This window comes from Piliocolobus tephrosceles, chromosome 6, assembly GCF_002776525.5.
Source record: "Piliocolobus tephrosceles isolate RC106 chromosome 6, ASM277652v3, whole genome shotgun sequence".
Classification (NCBI taxonomy): Eukaryota; Metazoa; Chordata; class Mammalia; order Primates; family Cercopithecidae; genus Piliocolobus; species Piliocolobus tephrosceles.
The window spans coordinates 127,665,563-127,688,249 of NC_045439.1; the positions used below are offsets into that span (position 1 = coordinate 127,665,563).

A 22,687-nucleotide genomic window follows, 5' to 3' on the forward strand; every position below is an offset into this window, starting at 1 on the left:
AAGTCTATTTTTTTTCTAAAATGTCTCCTGCCAGAATGCTGCATTTGTTGAAACACATCAGCCGGAAATGCTTTATGGAAAGATTCTTTAATGCCTCCAGGTCCAAATAATTGAAAAAACAAAAAACAAAAAAACCTTTCCTTTAGCCATATGATGAGGATAGCTGAGGTCATCCTCATAGATGGAGAAACATCTATCAAAGGAGAATGATTCCCTGCAGAGGATCATCAGTAATTGATCCCATTCTGTGCCATATGTCTGAGAACTACATGCCAATTCATGCAGCTAGCCCAGGCCCTGCCCCTAGGACGGGCCAGTTCTATCTTATAGCTAAGCCAAACTGCTTCCTTATCCTTTGGTCATCTATAATTGAATTACTTTTTTTTTTTTTAAGTATTTACCTTATCTCCTTCTTCCACTTCACATATTTTCTCCAGAGTTGAAGGGTTATATGTGGCAAACTGTTTTCCACTCTTGGACTCGTGCCATTCATTGTTGATAAATATCTAACCAGGAAAGGAAGTGTAACGAATTAGGTTTAGATCAAAATCATGTAATGTCAATATGCTAAGGACCTTAGGTAACGTCTTATCCATCTTGTCCACCTTCCTCCCTGCTGCTTCCCTCTCCCCTTCAACATTTTATAGATGAGACCCAGAGGGGGACAGAGTCCCAGGATCACATGACCAACAGATCAACCAGGACAGACTCAAAATTCAAGTTTTGGTCAAATAAAACTAAAGTCAATTAGAGACTTTTTCTAAATTATTATTATTTTTTCAGCAATAACATGGATTCACAGAGGAATGGCTAAGTTAAATGGTTAAATAGAGGCTGTGAATGGAATATTATACCCTCATAGACTTTGTAAGAAGAGTCAATAGGTTTATGTATATAAAAGTCCCAAGCAGTCCGCCTGCCCCTGAAGGGTAAGGACAAACTGAGCACTCCCTTTCTGCTTTCAGCGGCAACACTCAGCAAGACTGATTACCAAGGAGCTCAATTTGAGGAGGATCTCACCATTACCCTTCAGTTTTCACCAATGCACATCAGCATGTCCCTCCCCAGCATTCCCCTTAAAATGTGTAATTTCGTAGCAAACCACTATGGTACATGTTTACCTATGTAACAGACCCGCACATCCTGCACATGTACCCTAGAACTTAAAATAAAAGTTGATAAAATGTCAAAACAAAACAAAACAAAAAAACCAAAACGCACAAAAACCTCCGAGGCTTGACAAGAAACCAGTGTTGAAATACAAAGTTAAATGTCTGGGTTAGAAACTTTCCAGGTTACATTAAGAGATGTCACGAATAACTGTTTATATAACCCACAGAAATCACTTTTCTGGGAACCTCGGTGATCCAGAATGCAGATGAAAGTGAAAATTTTTTTAACAAGATGTCATGAGCAAACTAAGAAGAACATATGAACTTCATGCACTGAAACATATGTACTATTTACTGTTAGTTTACACTAAGTTCTAATTGTCTTAATAATGTCACATTAAAAGAGAGGGCTTTTGGAGAAGAACTAGGAACAGACATGACAGACAATACACAAAACACATTCCGACAGCACGGAGGTCCCCGGCTGCCCAACCAGAAGACACACAAACTCCTGCTACACCAACTTGGAATGGCTTCCTCATCACAGCCTATCAAAGCATCAGAAAAACCTCTGTGGCAGAAATGGCTAACATGCATGTCTATCAGGTAAAATGCCATCAATAATTTCTGAGTACAGAGTTAGTTCATCAGGTTCCGTTTTTACCTCTATCTGCATATGGTATATACATAGCTTTACTTTACTTCTCTGTGAATCTTTTAAAGGAAGAATTGCATCCCCCAAGGGCTAATTTCAATTATTGTGAAATTGATTCATTTGGAATATTTGACTCCCCAGTGACGACAGGTGAGAGAGGGCAGCCATCTCCTACGAATGCGTCTTGGTTACGTTCTCTGTATTGAGCTTCCTGTATAAACTCCACAGCTCGAGCTTGATACCCTGGTGATGGGTTGATCTGTGCAGCAAACCACCATGGCATATATTTACCTATGTAACAAACCTGCACATCCTGCACATGTACCCCAGAACTTAAACGTTGATAGAATGTCAAAAAACAAAAACAAAAACAAAAAACAAAACAAAACAAAAAAACAAACCCACAAAAACCTCTGAAGCTCATGGGTAAGGAAGCCTGGTCTGAGTCCATTGGGGACCAAGCACAGGAGGCAGACTCTGGCTGGGCAGGTGAGCAGAGACCAGCTGCCCCCCAGTTTGGAATCCAGAACTGAGAGCATCTGTCACCAGCGGGATGTGCCTGTCTGGCTTCTGGAAGCTTAGCATCTCCAAGGTGAGGCCAGGCCCCCAGGGAAGTGCACCAGGAGAAGGTCAGGCTACAATTACAGGTTTATTCTTCCAGCTGAAACTAAATCCGAGAGTTCACTGTTGCCATGCAGCAAGTCATCACTTGGTAACAGCGAGAAATTAATAACCGGGGAAGGGAGTTAAGTTAGTGTGGGGAGCAAAGTGCAGCCAGGAAGAGGGGCCCATTTGTAGAAAGATGAAATTTCGTGGGTTAGATAATAGAGACTGTCAGTGAAAATTGCTGATTCTAGGTCCTTCCTGGTATCAATTCCAAGGGGGAGGGAAAATGAGAAGGTGGCAGAAGAGAATATAAATACGGGGACTGAAAACAGATTACAATGATCGGATGTCTGCTATACTTCATCTCCAAGCACGCTCCTCCAAAAAAAATTACTGTTTGTTCATGACATTGATCTGTAACCAGTAACCCTAAAAAAAAATCAGACTGACTCTAACCGTATTTTCCCATCACTATGTTTTTAATTTTGTAAAATCTTTTTCTTTATACCACACTACAGTAGTAAGTAATCTTGTAAGTGGTTTCTACTGTTGATTTTTCTCTCCACAAAAACAAAACAAAAGCACAAATATAAGGAAAAGGTATATAAATATGCCTACTGATTATGCTGGTTGTATTGTTCTGAACTCCAAATCAGAGTAAAGGGTCTAGAAGGAATTGTTGTCTTTGATTTGTGGATTAGCATACAACAAACCTTATAGAGGTATAGCATGAAGCTACATTGAGCTGTAGACATGGTTCACATTTTACAAAAGGAACAGAATGACATGGAATCAGGACTGAGCTGTAAGGTGTCTCAGGTTGAGGTGAAGATAGCAGTCATGCAAGTGAATCCTATTGACGCCGATTTCCAGTAACTTCCATCTGACAACAGGCCACTCAGCTAAACTCAAAAAGAATATGCTTGCAGAAAAGGAGATTTGGGGGAATTTTATTTTTCATAAGAGAGATAATAAAAACTGGTGTTTTAAAATCAGAAAACTTTGAAGAGAATCTCTGCTACTGGAAGAAATTTTATAAGGAAAGAAAGAGGCCCCCTAAATTAGAAGGGACTTCCATCCTCTGAGATCTGTGTGGGGACCCTGGAGGGGCTCTCAGCTCTCCAGAATCATACAGCATGACCCTAGAGAATGCAATGTTAACATGTGAGGACGAATGAAGGGGCTTTGACAAAGTCATCCTTCTGAAAGTTGGACCACCCTGGAAATGGCACTGCCGGGGCTGGGGCTCAGATGGGCCAACTCTGGTGTGTGCCCCATTATCGAGAAGCACCGTGAGTCAATTTTGGAAAATAGCAGACCACTGCTGGCTACCATGCTCCACCGTCTGCTCTCCTGCCAGGCCACCCACCTGCCGGGCCACTCACCCACCCTGGGCCTCAGTCCTGAACTTCAGTTTATCCCACTCCCTCCCTCGCAGGCACTGTTGGTAGCCTCACTCTGGGCGGCCTCTCCTGTCCAGGCTCCCTGAGGCCTGTGCCAGGGCACTGGCTGGCCACCCTCAGCCACGCAAGCTGCCTGGGTCCACAACTGTTATGGGGAGGTCTCTGCAGAGATGGGCCAGGAGCCAGGACAGAGCAAGCAGCAGCACTGTCCCTCAACGGGTGGGGAGGGAGCAGCCAGTGTGAGGCAGTTGGGTCCTTCATCGCCTGGGAGACCCCTCAAGATCCCAGCACTCCAGGCCCATCGACCACCTTCCCTCAACCTCACTCCTGCACTGGTTCCCTTTAACTGGCAAAGGTTGCGCACTCACTAAGAGGACAGGCAATCACTGCTCTGTGAATTGTCTAAGATCGCCATAAGGGCTACATTTACACTTTAAAAGTGTCCTAAAAATCATAGAGAAAGAGGTAAACTTTTTGTATGTGGTCAGATTGCTGATAGGACTCAAAAACGTAAAAAGTAAAAGGACTATAATACATTTACTTTCTTGTTTCTATATATAGTATTTTGAAATCCTGTACAACCAAAAGAAAACAAACAACCGCCCCACTTCACCACCCGCAGCAGCAGCCAAGCACCTAGGGCTAGGGTCTTACAAAATTAAGGTATCATTTTCACTCTTCCCAGAATTCGTGTTGGAATTTTCACTCTGAAGCTGATATTACAAAGAACACTACATTAAGAATAATTTTCAGCGTTTAGTTTACAGCAACGTGTCTTTGTTGATTACAGAGCCTTCTGAAAACAGTTAATTTAAATGTCATGTGATCAGAGGCTCAGCGGACATTGGGAATTAAGTGCCAAGAGACCTAAATCCGAAGGCCACACATAGTGCCCTGTAACTTTCTCCGCTTGATTAAAACTCTTTGAGAAAGATAATTGCTACTTTTTAAAGTAAAACGGATGAGGAAATTCTCTAAGTGCGGTGTCAGCTGGAGTTGGGGGCTATGGATAAAAGCAAAAATCAAGAGAAGCCAAAGGTGGGGAAAGTGAATGCAATGGCTGGCCTGGCCTGTGCCTCTAAAGTGCCCCAGCACCGGTCCACGGACAGAAGCGCACCCCAGACAGCCTGGGGGTGTCCTCCATTGGGTCGCGCTTCCGCACCCGGGTCTCTTGGCCCTCCTCAGCCCCAGCTCAGAGGCCTCGGAGGCCTTACCATCTTCTTTTATTCCTTTCTGCCCCAGGCAGGTAATCTCACCGTTCTGCCAACTCTCTAGCCTCCCAGCCCACAGCGCAAGGAGGCAGAGAACCGTGCGCTTCTGCGGCGCGACGGAGCCTGGCCGTTCGGCCTTGCCACCCACCGCTTCCCAAAGGCCCAGATCTGCGATCTTTCGAATCGCGCTCCTTGCCTGTAAACACTGGGACCTCTGGGCTCCGGGGAGGTTTCATCAGTAAGTGAGCACCTTCCTACTCCCCCTAGTTCTGCTGGTGAGCTGGGTATAAACTAAGCACGGAAGGTGCCCGATGCGCTTTGCTCAGAGGACCTGTTTGCCCAGTCTTCTAACTGCAGCTCCGCCATCTGGCTCCCGGACTCTCTCTTGGCGTTCTCGGAGAACGCACCTCTGACTCTCTCAAAGCCAGACGCGTCCACCCGGGAAATCATCCCAGGGTTTTTGGGGAGGGAGACCACCGCGCTCCTAGTCAACGCGGCGCGCACCTCCACTCGTGATCAAAGCAGTGAAGGGACACGTCGGGGCCTCGCAGGGATGCGTGCAGCCTGGCACCGCGCGGGCGCTAGACGGCCTCGGTTTCCCGCCTTCGAGGCTCACAGCGCCGAGCCCCGCCGCCGGCTATCCCGCCCAAGATGCCCCGCAAAGGGTGCGGTTTCGAGAGGGCCGAGCCCCGGCAGGGAAGTTCGGGTCTCGGGAGCGCCCGGCGGACCCTCGGCCTACTGGTCCCTCGCCCACGCCGCCCCGAAGCTGGCTGCCCAGCGCAGAGGCTGGCAGCCGTCGGGTGGGAGGGGCGCCCACCTCACCTTGGTGAACTTGACCTCCAGGTTGCGGATAGGGCGCGGCAGGGCAGGCGGCTTCCTGTCCGGCTGCCCGTTTTCCACGGCCCCGTTAGTGGTGGCCATGGCTCCTCCGCGCTCCCTGGCCCGAGGCGCCCTAGTCTGCGGCGCACCGGCTCGGCCTGGGCACTGCGCAGCCTGCTCCCGGGGTGACAGCTCCCCGCCGCTTTATGCAGCGCCTCACGCCTCCCTCCCGAGGGGGCTGTCTAATTGGCTGCAGGACCGGAGGAAGGGCGGGCGGGCTGCGGGAGGGAGGAGAAGGAAGGGGAGGGGGGCCCGCCCGCCTCACCCCACCCCGCCCGCCGCCCCTGCGGGAGCCCGAGTGCCGGCAGCTCTGCCCGCGTGCTGCGGACCGTCCCGGCTACCGCGCCGTGCACTCTCTCGCCCTGGAGGTTGCCTTTGGAGTAGCTCTCCGAAGCGCCGCCGGGTCCCGGAAGTCGCAGGGCTGGGACACCCGACCCGGCAGGGAGCTGAGCCGCGGGGGCCACAGCGCCCAGCTGCCTCCCCGAAGCCGGGCGGGCTCTTCCCGCGGCACCTGCAGCCCCCTCCCAGTCGCCGCACAGAGCGCTCGCCCAACTTCGGCCGGCTTGCAGCTCTCCCGAATGCGCGCTCTCCGCTGGGCCCTGCGCCGCGCCGGAGTCGGGGCTCCTGGCGGGGCTGCCCCGCGTCGCTGCGCACGTGCCCTGGTCTTGGGTCCAGCGGCCAGATCCCCGCTCGCAGGACAGACGCTCGCTGCGCCCCACTCTGCCCTAGCGGGGACCGCTGGCTGGCACACCCCGGCCCAGCTGGCTTGGAATTTCCCCGCGGCCCTGGGGCTTTACACGCAGTGGGGCAGAAGGCGAAAGCAAAACGCTGGACCATTCCAGCTCTAGGCTGTGTAGCCCTGGCGCCGCTGGGCCTCTGACCTTCACAGGCGCACACCGCCCTCCATCCCAGAGCCCCGGAGTGCAATTAATTTGATTTTTTAAATGCATAAATTATACCTCGATTAAAAAATGATAATTAAAAAGAAAGCACATGAGATCTTTGCTGCTAATCGTTTTAAGAGTTGAAACTCTTGTCGGGCATAACTTCCCAGGAGTGGGAGGTAAGTCTAGCTCCTCTCCTTTTGCCATTTGGGAAATAATCCATCGACCCCCAGGACTTGACACAGCCCCCATCTGAGACACGGAAGCGGCTTCTGATGCATGCCATTCCTCAGGTCGCTGGAACAAAGACGGGAGGCACGAATTCCTGACAAAAGCTGTGCTTTAATCCTCAGATAGGCTCAGGCCCTTCAGTCCATCTCTTTCTATGAGTAACCCCAAGTAATCAACAATGGAGAGGGGTCTTCTTATTTTCCCGAGGCTCCTCCTGTTTTGAGGCCTCCGTGTCCATCTCTGTCCCCTGGTGTCCTTCCGGATAGAGGCGTAAGTTTTGAAGCTTTTGGAAACCCTGCATCTGACCCTTACCCTGTGGTGGTGGAAAGTTCTTGTGCTGTTATGGCCTGGAGTGCACAGCTGAGGACGGGAAAAGGGGATAATGGACCCTCGAACGGGGCAGCCTTGACCAATATCGGCTGGCTAACACTGGTGAGTCGGAGCAATGCCAGCTCTTTCCTCAGCTGCTTCTGCCAAATCCTGGCCTCCCTGCCGTCTTGACTGGCCCCATGGCTCCCACTTAGGTCTCCTGAAAGCATGTGGGCAGATGTGCCATGCTGGGGCCCCTGGCTGGGTGCTGAGCCCTAGCGTTTGGGTGCCTGAACCCAAGAGGACCGTCAGGGTGTATCGACAAACCCTTCCTGCATAGATAGAGGCCAGGAGCCCAAGGCCAGTGGGTGCACCAGATCCCAGGAAGTTGCAGCTCGGGATGCTTTACAAACTGAACTCCCATTCTGAGACTTTATCTGGGATCCTGGGTGGTTGAAATTATGTCACTGCCAGGATTTTTCAAAGAAATCTGAAATAAAATTTATAGAGGAAACAGTGTTAATTAAATAATTGCTGGATTGATGGGGGAGGCAAATGGCATTGAGCTTAGAACTCTGCTCCTTTAGGGAAGATAGTCGAGCCTGTTTGGTCAAAGATAGACAGTCACCACTTTGTTGGCTATGAAGTCAGGAATGAAAGCCACCTCACCTCACACTCAGACGTCCTTGTGACCCGAGGCGTCTGATCTCAGGAGCCAGTTGCAATGATGCCAACTGGCTCACCTGCAGCTCCTCCGTTTGATACCCACGTGATCCTGGGAGCCTGAGATCAGAGTGGAGCACTTAGCCATAGACTTTGTCCCAGTTGGTGGTTCCCAGAGAGCAGGTCAGGAGGATGGGCTTAGCTCTGGGCTTGTCCAGACAAGCAGACTCTACCTCTGCTCCCATCGGCGGGAGGGGTGGAGGCAAATGTGCTTCTCCCCATTTTACAGGTGAGTAAACAGAGGCGTGCAGATACTTGTCCCAGACATCACCATCGGGGGAGAAACTAAGGCCGGACTGTGTGAGAGTGAGTGGCGCACGGCAGGGAGGAGGGGCTTCTCTGACATTCCTCTGTCCTATTCTTTCAGGCAGGTGGGCACCTACGACCCGGGGTGGTCCCATGTCATTGGGGCTGCATAGGACATAGTGAAGACACCAAGTGCTTTGAAGGTCTAAAATGGTGGGAGTATCCCTCTTCCTTGTGCCTGTCCTAGGAATCGTATCTCCTAGCTGTGGCCTCAGAGGCAGGGACCACAGGGGCTGGAAAGGAGGAAGATTTATTTTTGCTCACAGTGAGTTGCTGGGTGTTCAGTTCGGTGGTGAGTTAGTTGCCTGAGCACTGGAGGTGGCAGAGGCCCAGCCCCTTCTGATCACATCCCTGGCCTGAGTTCCAGCTATGCACCCTTGGGTTGGATATTGATCTCTCTGACCTTCAGTTTTCTTTTCCATAATCTCCTTCCCACTTTACAGTGTTTGGGGAGGCTCAAGCAAGATAAGGCTCTCAGGAAGTGCTTTATAAACTTTAAAGTGCTATCACATACCAGCTCTTCATTTTCGTATTCTTCCTGGAGACTGGTTCCTCTTTGCTGGCTTTTCTTCTTGGAAGTCAGCAAGTCCCCCCACTTGTCTCTGGCTTGCGGGAGCTCCCCAAGTCAACAGTCCCTCTGCTCATTGCATTGTGAAAAAGTATTTATTCATTTTGTTTTCAGCTCTGTGGTGCTACTGTTGTCTGCTGCTTGTCTTATTGGTGCATCAAGTGAACTGAGTCCCAGACATGTCACGTTGCAGGCTTGTTTGCGGATGAACACTTAGTAAAAAGAAGCATGAATAAAAGACTAAGATAAAACAGAAGTCAGGTGGTCTCCCCCTAAGTTCAACCTCATTCCATTTTTAAACCCATAATCATTTGTGGGTGATGTTGGGGTCTGAAGCAAATGTAATGAATAATGATGATGATATTGATGGACCCCCTGCTGTGTTTCATGTTATTTCAGATCTGGTACCTGAGCCTTGTGGAGAGATGCCCAGGTCTGCTGAGCATCCCTTGTGTCCCCACAGCCTCTGGTGAGCTGCAAAGCTGCCTCTCCCACCCAGTCTGCTCACTTCACTCAGTGTCATGGAGTTGAGGCAGGGGCCTGGGACTTGGGTGTGCGTTCTGAACCCCTTCCGAGAGAGCCAGGCCCCTGGGCTGAGGGTAGTTCTTTGATGTAGGGAAGCCCAGTCACCCCACTGTGCAGCTCTCAGGCCAGCTCTTGGGTGACTCAGGGAGGTGACCTAACTTCAGGATTTTTGGCAATAAAATGAGGGTGGTGTGTGCCCCTGTGGTGAGGGAAGGTTGACTTCACTGTGAGCACCTCCCTGCTGATATCAGTGAAGTCAATTCCATGTTTCATGTGAGTTGTTCGGTGTTGCCTTAAGCTGACTAGAATAGGCAACTACTTACCTTTCAAGCTTACCATAAATTAAGACCCATCAAATACTACAATATTGTTCTGTCTTCAAGGGACACACAAACAAATCTTTTTCCCTGCGAGTTTCCATCAGTGATTGATTATATCAAGGCAGGAGCACCCCAGGTTGGAGAAAGAGGAGCTGATAACACCCAAACACAGTGATGAGAAAGGAGCTGCCAGCCCACCACACAGCTCCGCCAGCTGCTTTCTCTCCAGCCCTGCCAGTCCTTTCTGGTCCTGGGGAAGGCCTTCCCCATACAATATTAGGCTGAGGCAAATCAGTCTTAGACCAGGCAGAAGCAAATGGAGAACTCATTACATAAAAGCAAAGAGGACACATCATGGTATTTGCGGGTCAGCCTCAGTGCAGCCACAAACACACATGCACACCATATACATATACACACATACACATGCACGCACACGTGCACACACACACACACACACACACACCCCGCCAGTTCACAGCTGCCAGAACTTTCCCCTTGGTCTGTCTTCCAGTGGATGAGAGTTGTGGCCCAGCCAGGAGAGAGCATGGAGGGTAAGGTAGAAAGAGCTAGTTGAGTACCCGATAGTTCTCTCCTTTCTTGCCAGTGGAATCCCATGTTATTGAGGGTGGCAATTGGCTTTGATAAAACCTATTTCCCAGCCTCTCTTGCAGATGGATGGTTAAAGAAGTATAAGCTGAAGTTTTTGGTTAGGGCTACCAAAGAAGCTCTTAGGCATGGTGACTCACGCCTGTAATTCCAATGCTTTGGGAGGTTGAAGTGGGAGGATCATTTGAGGCCAGGAGTTCAGGACCAAAGAAGCTCTTTACATGGGACTGAGTCAGCTGAAAGGCTCTTATTCCTTTCTGCTGCCTGGAACATGGACATGAGAGCTGGGTCTCCAGCAGCCATCATGTAACCATAATGCAATTCTGAAATGCAAATTCCATGGTAAGGAAGTTGGAAGAAATACTTAAGAAGAACCTGGGTCCCTGATGGCCCTGGAACGAGCCTTTCATCCCTGGATATTTTTTCTTGGATTTTTTTTTCATGTGAGCAAAAGGAAAATCCCTGTATTATTAAAGCCCGCCATTTGGGTTTTCTGTTATATGTGGCCGACTTAATCCTAACCAGCACAGCTGGCTGTTGGCCATCGCTATGACAAGAAAAGCAAACTTTTAAACTAAAGTGGAATAATGACCTCATTTTTGTATAAGCAGAGCAGCACAGATATAAAAATCTTATCACCATCTCTGTTATTTTTGACCTTAATCAGATAACCTTGATGTGCTGTGCTCAGGTTTATAGCATATTAAAAAACAAAAACTAGCTCTGGGATGGAATAAATGGAGCTAACTCATTGATTCATTCACAGCTTTAATTGCCTAAATTGGATGGTTGGATGATGAGGTCCTACTAGGGAAGAGAATCTCTTTGGTACAAAAGCCCCGTGGAGCTGCCATCCTCTGGTGCCCATAGGTGTTAGTTGTGTCCTCACATCTACTGAGGAAGGCACCAGTACTCAGAGAGATTGAGTGACTATACAAGTCCCTGGGCCCCCCAGACCTGGAAGATACTTGGTCAGGCCAGCACTCAACCGCGGCAGCAAGAAGTCAGACTTTGTTTTAAAGTAAACAAAATGTCACTCCATATAATCACTGAATTTTGCTCATAATACTTCACACCTCTCAATACCACCACCGGCCATTCTCAGTGACATGAGTTGTTTGCAGACTTTCCAATCTCCTTCAAAATTCAAGAATTCTGAATTTTGAACCACAATTTTTGGGGTTTCAGTTCAATTTACTCCAGACAAAACATACTTCCTGGTTAAAAGGAAAATTGTTTCAGGGGGCTTACAAAAGAAAGGGTTCAGGAAGATTCTTGAACACAAAGTGGTTCTTGCTAAATAATTGTACTGAGATAAGCTTAAGAAAATCAGAAACATACATATTGAATTTCCCTTGAAATTCACATGGGTATAACACTGTCAGGAAAGGGGGCTTAGCAACATGCATTTTGCCAAGCCCAAAATGTCTGAAAAATAATTTGAGTATGTTAAGATTTGGCGAATCACTCTTGGGTTCTTCTATCCTAGTACCACAGTGACAAGACTTTCCCCCTGCCCTTCATCCGGGACCCCCTGTAAAGGAGCATTAGTTACCCAAGAATCTTCCTTTGGACTTTTGCCATTATGTGAGTCTTGGGATGGAGATCAGAGCAGGGGATGGAGGGGTTGTTAGAATCTGTGTGCTCATGAGAATGCCTGGGGATCCTCTTGCAGTTGTGTCTTTGTGGAATGAGAGTTACTCAGGCAGCACTCTTGTGGTTCCCTTGTAATCAGAAAGCTTCTATAAAGCACATCATGTCTTATAACATGTTTAGGCAGACAGGAAGCCTGTTATGTGTGTAGCAGAGAGGAAACCTATTTATGTATATTTTCATCTAGTTTCATATGGCATTGTGGTGATTCTAAAACACTCCACCCCCAAGGAAATGGATTAATTGGGGACCTATAGTATTTTCATATTTATAATGTTCTTTATTATTGAGCATGTCTGCAAGCATTGAGATTGCATTACATTACACTGTATTATACATTACATTGTATTATATATTATATTATTTGCAAAGATAGTTTATCAATTAAGAGACAATGAATTGGATATGGTGTATATAAATAAACATGAATATTAGGAACAAAACATGGGATTATAGACTTTATAAGGTGCACGCAAATATGCGTCTTCTAAATTCCATGGATATTTCAGCTATTATGGATTTCAGCGCATTTTCTTTCAATCCCAGGAAGTACTAAGCTTTTGCACCTGCTTACAATGTCCAGAGATTTCACTGCACTTCTCCTGTTGGCCACTAGATGTCACAGGACCAAGTTGAGTAGGAAGTTGCCACTGAAGTTTGTTCTATGCGAGAAGCAGGTATTTCCTAACTTAGCAGTAAATGGCAGTGCAAGAGCTTGCTGACAGCACAGTGCCCAAAACTTCAATTGCACCACAGAAACATGATGCCAGAATTGGTGATTAGTGCCCAGGCCAGCCCACAAAAGCCTACTCGCTTCTCCATAAGCCTAAAATGGGTTCCTAGCTTTGAGATCAAACAGATGTGGGTGCTGTTCTCAGCTCAGGGAGAACTTGGGCCTAATCTTTTTGAGCCACTACTTCTTTTTCTGAAGATGGAAGTAATAATTCTTGCTCAGCAAGGGATTTGTGGGGGTAAGTGAGAGTGGAGGTGCAAAAAGTACATTTGCAAGGAGATAGACAAGACCTCACTGCCGCCTGACCCTTGATGAAGCTCACAGAAAGCACCACCCAGAACCTTGTCCTGCTGGCTATGAGGCAGCACCCCTGACCTGGCTGCTCTCTTGAGCCCTGGGTGCCCACCTCATCCCCATCCCTTCCTATCCCTCTCACAGACAAGACAACCCAGGACCCTCCAATAGAAATTTGTCAAGGAATTGCAAAAGGATAAATAACGGCAAAGGATAAGTGTGTATGATCCTAGGAGTTTAGCCTTGCAGGCAGGTAGACTGGAAAGGATTCCTGCAGGGCATTTGCCAGCCTCATTTTGTAATCTCCCTTGGTCACAGATTCCTTGTCTGTAGAAGATGGTACCTCCTTCATGGGATTAGAAACGCAACTGAGATCGCTGATGTGACAGGGCCAGCCCTGCCTGGCGTATGGTGGATGCTTCGTTTATGTCACTTGAGAGACTCTCCTGCTAGGGGGATGGACTTCAGTCTCCTTTTTCAGCCCTGGCCAAGAAACCTCCAGCTGGGTGGGCAGCTTCTCAACCCTTCTGGAACCTTCTTCCTGGTCTTCTCTCTGATCTGTGCTACAGACGGCTTTCAGCAGCTCCAGACTCTTCTCTGGCTAATGCCAGGCTCCATTCCCCCAACACCCATCCCTTCATTTGTATTTATGCTTCACCACAACATTGCAGACACTTTTGGGGCTTCTCCTAGGAATCTATCTGGCTTTGGGTTTCTGAACACCCAGCTCTGCCCCAACTTGCTTCTCTCTCCTGTTTCATTAGCCATGTATCAGGTCTGATTCTTCTCAGTCTTTTTACTTTCTTCCTCATGCTGCCTCTCAGGCATTGGTGGGGCACTGGCAGCACTGTGTAGACAAGGATCTTGACTCTCATCAGAATGTCCTGATTGATTAGTGATGTCTGCCGTGAGCACAGGATGCGGGCAAGCCCTAGAAACTGGCCTTTTCACAGGGTGACATGCGCAGGAGTCACCAGGGATCTTGTTGACAGGCAGATTGCATTCATAGGTCTGATGTGGGGCTCAGGGTTCTGCCCTTCTAACAAGCTATTAGCAAGTATCTAAAAAGCTACTAACAAGTATCCTCCCTAGACTGGCAGCATCAGCATTTACTGGGAGCTTGATAGAAATGCAGACTCCCAGGCCCTACCATAGACTTATTGAGCTGGAATCTGCAGGTTAACAAAAGCCTCACCCAGGAGCTTCAAATGCACGTCACAGTATGAGAAGGGCCACCAGGCTATGGTCTGGCTAATACCTGGCCTCTTAGGAAAAACAATCCCTGCCCCACCAAGAGCCCACCTTGTCAGAATGGCTGAAACAAGCTCCTCTTTTTCTTTCTCTCTGTTTATTTTCAGGGTGGAGATGGCATCACCTTCTACTATGAGACCAAAGATAGCCCAATACTGGTCCCAGCCAAGATCCCAACTGCCCCCACTCTTTAGAGGCTCCTTACAGCTATGCCCAAGGAAATGGCTTTGAAGGACTTTAATCAACACACTTTTATAAGATGAGAGTCTAGAAGTACCAGGGCAACACTGTTAACAAGAGGTTGTACCTTCATTATATTGCATGCAAATTGCTGTTTATACTGCTTTTGAATTCTAGGGCTTGAGGAAGGCAGGCTTACTGGGATGGGATATATACTTTGGGGAGGAAGGAGGGACCCTCTGTGCACAGTGTAAGTTAGGCCCTGTGCCCATCGGAGACGCTGCAATGAATGTTACCAGGCGAAGAGCCCCACTTTGTGATGTGAGGCCCCAGGGGCAACAGGGCATGACAAGGTATTTTCCCAGAATGACTGAAGGGGGACATCAAAGGGACAAGTGTGGACAGTGGACAGTTGAAGCAGGCAACGGGAAGGCAGAACTGGGAGACAGCCCCAAGCCTCAGGTTGGAGAGGTGAGGCAAGGGCAGGGTGGGGCCTTCTACGTGGGCTCAGCCCTGACTCAGGCTGAGTTGTTTGAGATGAAGGCTGCGGCTGGGCTGTCTCAGGCACTCAGCCTATCCCAGTAGTGGCCCAGGCTCTTCCGTGAGAGCATTGACTTCAGGATTTGTGCATATTCGAACTCAGGAGATGGCCACATTATTATATACATATGATTTTGTAGACACAGAATTATAATGCTGTATATTTATTTCTGTAGTTCTTCTTTGACATCGGTCTTCTTTACTAGACAAAGCTCCAATTTATGTTATGAACTGAGAGAGATTCAGTAGCTAGTTCCAGGCTCCCTGGCTCCATCACTTGCATCTCTAACCTCTGGGGTACCTGGTGGAGGTCTCTAACCCTCAGCTTCCTTCTCTGCAAAAGTGGATGGCTTGGCAGTGCACAGCTATGGGGACAGCATGATGTTGCTCTGCTGGGATGTTAAGGAAATGGACCTCTCCAGGTGGGAGTGCTGGTGCTGGTGCTGGTGCTGGTGCTGGCTAGGTGTATGGTCACCCTTCAGCTGCTCAAGGAGGTTTGAGCAGCTACGGCGCATTTATTGGCCAAGGTTAGGCTTGTGATTTGTCCCAGTGGAATGGAATGGAAAATTGACTAAGGGAAGATAAACTTTTCTGTGATACCCAAACAAAGGAATACCTTCTGAAGCAGAACTAACTAAAGCATGAGGAATGACCCGGAGAATGAAGGAATAGAAAGAGTGCCACACCACTCTTCTGCCCACTCCCAATCCCCTTCCACTCTGAATCAGCTGTCCCCGCCCAGTAAGGCCTCCCATGATCTCCCTCTACGGTGCCTCGGTGCTGGTTGGCCAGGGTGCCCGCTGTTGCTAAAACAGAATCACTCACTTCAACTCAGGGCCTCTGTGATCACCACTGCTCCTGCCTGGAGTGCTCTTTTCCTGAGATCTTTGCATGACTGATCTCTCCTCATGAAAATCTCAGCTTAAATGCTGCCTCCTCAGAGAGGCCTCCCCCGACCAGTCTGTCTGAAACCCCTCCCGCATCCTGCATCCCATTCTGTCATCTCTATGGCCCTGATTATACATTTCCTCTTTGTTTGCTGATGGATTCCTGATTCTAGAACGTAAGTGAAAATGCAGGGGACCCTCCCCACCCTGACACCAGCCACCAGGTGGCGTCATTGACCCAGGACAGCTTGGTACCTACTATTGCAAGGGGTCCCCAAATACTCAAAATTGGCACCCTCACCAACTGGGAGTTGGATAGTTTATTAGTAGATCTGCAGTGAATGCATCAGGACTAATAGTCTTTCCAGAACAAATTAAAATGAGGCTTTAGGTTGGTGTCATAAAAAACAAGTTCTGCTTGTTTTCCCACCCATGCCTGGGACGTTTATAGATGAAGTAACCCTGTCAGTGCTTAGCATAGTGTTGTATCCCTGGTGGAGACCAGAAAGATCTCCAAAACCTACATCTTTAGAAAATCTGCACCCATGGCACGAGCATGTGTCCATGGCTATGGAGTTAGCTGTTAGCTAGGGTGGAGGAGCCCAGGCCACCTGACTCCCAGACTGGGATGCCTTCTTTCATGCCATGCAGAAACCCATGACCCCAGGCCTGTGCCAAAGCACCCTCTTGGTTTGTATCTTGTAAGAGGTAGAATGTTTAATCCTGAACAGGGTGGACTTCTGGTAAGCCAAAGGGTTTTTTGCTCAGTTACAAAGCATTCTAAGAGCTAGGCACCATAACTACAGAAAAATAAGACATCCCTCAAAGAGTCTGTAATGTAATTGGGAGAATAACTACGTCTGGTAGAATAATGAGCGATGAATGCAAGATGTTAATGACATCCTGGAGAGGGAAGAGTAGAGGTAAGAGATGGTCCTCTTGGGTATAGGGAAGATTTTTCAAAAGAGGGAAATGTCCAAGATCGTGTGGTTGGGCCTCTGTGTTGTCACTCTATTTTGGCAAAATAAAAGCTGGCAGCATTGGTGCAACCATACTGAAAACTCCAGGGAGTTCCAGCTTTGCAGCTGGGTGAGAATGTGCTGTCTGTGCTGTGGCCCCGGGGCTGGGAGTCTGGTGGCCCATCATCCTATGGTTCTGCCATTTCTGCCCAGTCCTAGCATCTCCGGCAGAAGGTATTTTTAGGGTGTGCTTTAAAGACGGACAACTCCTCAGTCAGTCACCAAATGGCTTCAAACTCTGAAAATGCTGAAAGTAGGCTTGACTTTGCTGTTGCTAGGTAGTATCCTGCCTCTATGTTGGGACACAAAATAAAGGCCACCAATCTTTTTGAGGTAGTAGAATTCCTCCCGAGGCGGGTGGGAGAGCATTCACACCCCCACCTGTCTCCCTCCATCTTACACTGGTGCTCAGGAAGCTGCACTGTCAGGCTGTGTGGCACAACCACGTGGGCATGTTTTATTTGGAGTGTTGGTCTCAAGAGGGAAAACATTTTTGGTTATGCTTTTCTTTTCTTTTTTCTTTTTCTTTGTTTTTTGAGACAGAGTCTTGCTCTGTTGCCCAGGCTGGAGTGCAGTGACACAGTCTTGGCTCACTGCAACCTCTGCCTCCTGGGTTCAAGTGATTCTCCTGTCTCAGCCTCCCAAGTAACTGGAACTACAGGCACGTGCCACCACACCCAGCTAATTTTTGTATTTTTAGTAGAGACGGGGTTTCTCTGTGTTGGTCAGACTGGTCTCAAACTCCTGACCTCAGGTGATCTGCCCATCTTGGCCTCCCAAAGTGCTGGGATTACAGGCGTGTGCCACCGCACCCAGCCTGGTTGTGCTTTTCTTAAAATGTAGTTTGCAGCCATAAGCTAGTCCATAGAACTATCTCCACTTTACCTTGTATATAGGGACTCATAAGCAAACTTACTTTTTATCCTTAAATGGTGTAGGACTTGTTATCTATTACATGGATTAAATAGGAAAAATGTTTGAGGTAGGTGGCCTGGCACACATTGTCTGTAACAGATACTACTTACCTAGAGGCCCCTCTCATCTGGCAACTTCCTAGCAATCTAGCAATAATCTAGCAACTTCCTTTCTGCTAACCTTTGTGATTGAAGAAACTTATTTTTGGTAACTTTCCCAATCCACAAAACCAATCCCATTTTAAGGTGGGAAAGTGTAGTGTAACAATGGGGTCACTGTTTTTTTGTTGGTGAGATGAAAATGTTTAAGCTTGGCCCTAACACCAGTTGCTATTGAAAGGTACTGCCTTGTACAAAATAACAAATCAAATCCCAAACTGTCTGTTTATGGTTATTACGGTTCACTTCATTAAGCCATAACTCTGATTACATTCTTTCTCCTGCCCTACCCTGAAGGCTGAGCTCTGAGGCCAGGGGGCTGGGCCTGCTCTTCTCTGGGAACTGCGTGTCCAAAAACATATTTGGGCAAAATGGATGAGTTGTGGACAAAGGGAACTCTCAGACTTTCAGGGGACCTTACCTAAGGGGCTCCTTCCGAGCCCTGGAGTCATGCTCCCCTATCCTGAGCACCTTGGCTCTTGAGACCCTGGGTTCCTGTTGCACCCGCAGAGATTCAAGTGAGAAATCTCTGGTTGGAGAAGCTAAGGTACAGGTGTGAGCTTGTTTTAATCTGAGATAATAATGCACAGACTTTCAAAGAATGAGATGGAGTGAACAGAGAGAAGCCCACGGTTGTGGGTACGGAGTGTGGATGTCCCTGATCCTCCGTGTGTCAGCCCATCTGTTAAGTCACCTTTCATCTTTGTAACATTTTCCCAGGGCCCTCTCCTGCTATAAACGACTTATGAAACACATGAATTAGAGACCGGCCTCAGCCCTACACATGCAGCCCTTGACAGTGTGCTCTTTGGGCAGAGTTCTGGCCTCAAATGCACCTTCAGGAGCATTCCTTTGCTCAAGAGGCTGAGTATGGAGGAAGAGAGAAGGCAGGCAAGGGAGGTGGGTTGCTCTGGGTTCCTTCCTCACCCTCAATGGTGTGGGGCCTTCAAGCTCTTTTGCCTCTCTCTTGGCCTCCTCGCCTATAAAATTCAGTCACACCTATTCATGGGGCAGCAGCTAGTCCCTGGTGATGGGCTCCGCGAATGGAGCCTCCTGGTGTTCATGTCTCTGTGCGGTCCCCGGCTATGCTAACTCTGGGTTGGCCCTGCCATGCCTGAACTAGAGTGCTGAGTCATGGCGGGCCAGTTACAGGCCTGATGCTTGGGAAGCTCGGCAGTTTCTGCCTCTGTACTTGTGGGGGCCTGAGCGTCCATGTAGGAAGTCCAGGTAGCCTTCAGGAGAGACCACATGGAAAATCCATGTGCAGTGGGAGAGGCCCTAGCACCTCAAGGAGAGACAGGCCCAGGTGTCCCAATGTCCTGACTGAGACCAGCCTCCCAGGCACTCCTGCCAAAGCTCCAGGGAAGGGAATGCAGTCACTCCCTGCATTGGAGGTCCAGCCACTGCCGCCACCTGACTGCAGCTGGGCGAGACCCTAAACCAGACCAGCAGAGGGACCCTCTAATTGAGCCCCAATGAACCCTTAGAATCATGAGAAATTCAAAAAATGCCTGTTGTTTTAAGCCCTGAGCTTGGGGGCAGTTTGCTATGCAGGGATAGATCACAAGACATGGGCATACCCTAGAGTGAGGAACGCCAGCTGCCTGCTCCACCCCCACGGTGAGGTCCGAGCGATTTTCCGTTAAGTCTCAACGCAGCTCCTGGCACATGGAGGGTGCTCAAAAAATAGCTGGTTTTCTTATAAATAAATGCAAACAGGTGGTTTTCCCTCTGCGGTGCTCTAATTAGTCTAAACGCTGACTTCTCATGGGCCCTGGCTCCTGATATCCTTAAATCTTTTTTTATTTTTTATTTTTTATTGAGATGGAGTCTAACTCTGTCACCCAGGCTGGAGTACAGTGGCCCAATCTTGGCTCGCTGCAACCTCTGCCTCCTGAGCTCAAGAGATTCTCCTGCCTCAGCCTCCTGAGTAGCTGGAATTACAAGCACACGCCACCACGCCTGGCTAATTTTTGTATTTTTGTAGAGATGGAGTTTCACCATGTTGGCCAGGCTGGTCTCGAACTCCTGACCTCAAGTGATCCGCCCACCTTGGCCTCCCAAAGGGCTGGGATTACAGGCATGAGCTACTGCACCCAGCCCCCCATATCCTTAAATCTTGTTAACTCCATGGAAGGGGGCTTCAGGCGTGTTAGCCCATTGGCAGAGCCATGTTGCAGGGGCATCTTGTTCAGCAAACATTTACAGGCCTGTTCTTATGTGCCAGATGCCACGCCAGGTACTGAGGCTCCTGCAGACGGCACTACAGACCAACCACTGATCTCATAGCTGGTACATGGCGGGGAGAAGACAGACATGGAATGAGAAGCTGCAAATGTGAGTAGTGGTATGGAGAAGTGTGGAAAGGGGAGAGCTTACTTCGGTTTAGTTCAGCTGCAAGTGACGAAGACTAGAAATAACATCACTTAAAGAGGATACAGGTTTATTTTCACCTAAGAGAAATACAGCCTTGGGCAGTCTAGGACTGACAAGGCAGCTCCACAGTCACTCATCAGAGTCTGATGTCTTTTTTCTTTCTGCTCAGCCCTCTTAGCTTGCAATGTCCATCCTCACATTGGTCCCAAGATGGATGCTGGAGCTCCAACCATCATAGCCACATTCCATGGGGGAAGGGCAAATAAGAAAGTTTGCCTCCTGGTTTAACTATCCCCCTTTCAAATAACTTTCTCTGAGGCATCCTCTACCCTCAAAGTCTTCTGCTTACACCCACTTGGCTACAGATGTCTGGAAACTTGGGAAATGTAGTGCTTTAGCTGGACCTATTGCTGCCCCAATAATATAAGGGTCCGTCAGTCAGGAAGAAAGGGGAAAAGGTTTTGCTTGACAACTGGCATCCTCCACCCCAGGGACCACTCCAAAGCACAGAAGTGACATTTTTCAACAGAAAGAAAGTGTGAGCCAATTAGATAAAGAGCATTAAGATGGAGAGACTCAACCCCCACAGAAAACCCAAAGGTGAGAAATCTCATGAATCCTTCAAGGAATTCACAGGAGTCCAGTGTGAACCTCTTCCCTCTCAATGTAATTCCCTCATCTGTTTAGCAGGAGCTTACTTTAGCTTAGGATCTGGGAAAACATGAGTCTCCCCTCCCACCATGAGAAGAAGCTGAGGTTACCATTCATCTTTGGAACTGAGTGAGTTTCCACTTTTCCCTGAGAGCAGACTTGACAGATGAGGGACATGGCGGAGCTGGGGCTCTGAGACGTAAAGCGGGGAAAAGAGGAGCTCTTGAAACAAGGAGAGATGGATCCTTGCCTTCCTCTTCTGGGCTGAGGGGTCCAGGGGACTCCCTGAAGCAGCAGTTAGGGAGGCTATAGCCATGAGACTTCTGGCAACTTCCAGGAGGACCTGGCACACTGCTATCTGTTTGCTGATTTAGTCTAATAAGTGCATGAAACAGTATTTTGAAATTACAATCTCCTTAGCTCTGGGGTCTACAGCAATGACTCCTCGAAATTCCTTTTGTTCTGATCTCACACATCAATTCAGCATGTGAGGGGGTCTGAAGGGAACTCAATTAGAAATGCAGGCTAGATACATGTTGTTTCCTTTCTCTTTTTCTTTCTCTTTCTTTCTTTTTTTCTTTTGCCTTTCAACACCCGGGGCTTGCCAAGCCCACTTCAAGGAAAGGGGCGGCATTTTAAGTTAGCCCTGTTTTCTGGAACTGGTGGGAACGTCTTCATTTTTTCAAGTTTCCGCCTGTGGTTACCTTGCAAGGCTTCTCAGCCAGGCCCTGCGTGTCCCCTCTCCTGCTGCATCCCGGCTTCCCCTGGCTGGATTCCCCAGCGCATCTGCTGTGGGCTGGGTGCCCAATTGTTTTCCATTAATGACTCTGGACAGAGAGGCCTACACAGCTGCACAGCTTGTGACTCAATGTACCCGACACATATACTCCCTGCCTGTCCCCAGCCAACCCCTGCCAGAGAGCCATCGGAAACTGGTGTTTACTGGGAAGTGATTTGACTTTGTAACACGGTGACCACAAGCCCCATTCCACTGGCCGACAAGGTCCCAAATATTTCCTTCTCTCATGAACTTCCCATTCCCCCTGCCCCCACAGTTGCTGTTTAGAAAAGTGTGGCTCAGGAAGGGGAGGAGAAAGTGGCAGCCTCATAATCTGGGAACGAAAGAGTCTTTGCACACTGTCATTAGAGGTCTGTACATATTGGACAAAATGTTGCTCTCTTGAAAAGTGAGTTATAACTCCTTAAATTTGCCCAAGTCATCGTTTTCAGGATCTGCCTCTCGTTTCTTAGAAGGCATTACATCGCTTTAATATGCAACAGTCTAACGTAACATTAAATCATTTTTAAAAGTTTCATCTAGTTGATCCTGAGCCAAGGTATTCTTGGGTTGGGTTGCACATCCACCCTTTTGTTTTTTATATAGTTAAAAAGAAACACACGACAAAATACCTATCAAGTGATCTCACCCTTGCTGGTGTCCAAGAGTGATCTCTTGGCTCAGTGGGTCTCTTTGGTTTGTAGGGGCCCCAAAGAATGGCTTCATTTTCGAGACCAGCGAGTATTCTATGTGTGCCCACCACACACACCAGACTGCAGTGTGTGGGGGTGGGAGTAGGTGCCTGGGCCAGGTGAGAATGGAAAAATCATGGTTTTCCAGGGATGCCAGGGACTCGAAGAGAGAGAGGCTAAGCCAGAGCTGGGAGGAGAGCAAGTGCTTTTGCTCCTTTT

The 22,687-nt window shown here is 48.4% G+C and overlaps 1 protein-coding gene across 3 annotated transcripts in view; it reads right to left on the bottom strand.

Moving 5' to 3' along the window:
- The window catches only part of ALDH1A3 (aldehyde dehydrogenase 1 family member A3), a 36,157-nt gene extending 30,178 nt beyond the window's left edge, over positions 1-5,979 (bottom strand). For 2 of the 3 annotated variants that reach the window (XM_023193576.2, XM_023193574.2), the window contains exons 1-2: positions 5,810-5,979; positions 402-506 (exon numbers count right to left, since the gene is read on the bottom strand). In XM_023193576.2, coding sequence (XP_023049344.1) covers positions 402-506; positions 5,810-5,908 — 204 coding nt within the window. In that variant the 5' untranslated portion in view covers positions 5,909-5,979. The remainder of the gene's footprint in view (positions 1-401; positions 507-5,809) is intronic. The other variant, XM_023193575.1, reaches the window with a different exon arrangement.
- Between the last annotated feature and the right edge of the window lie 16,708 nt (positions 5,980-22,687).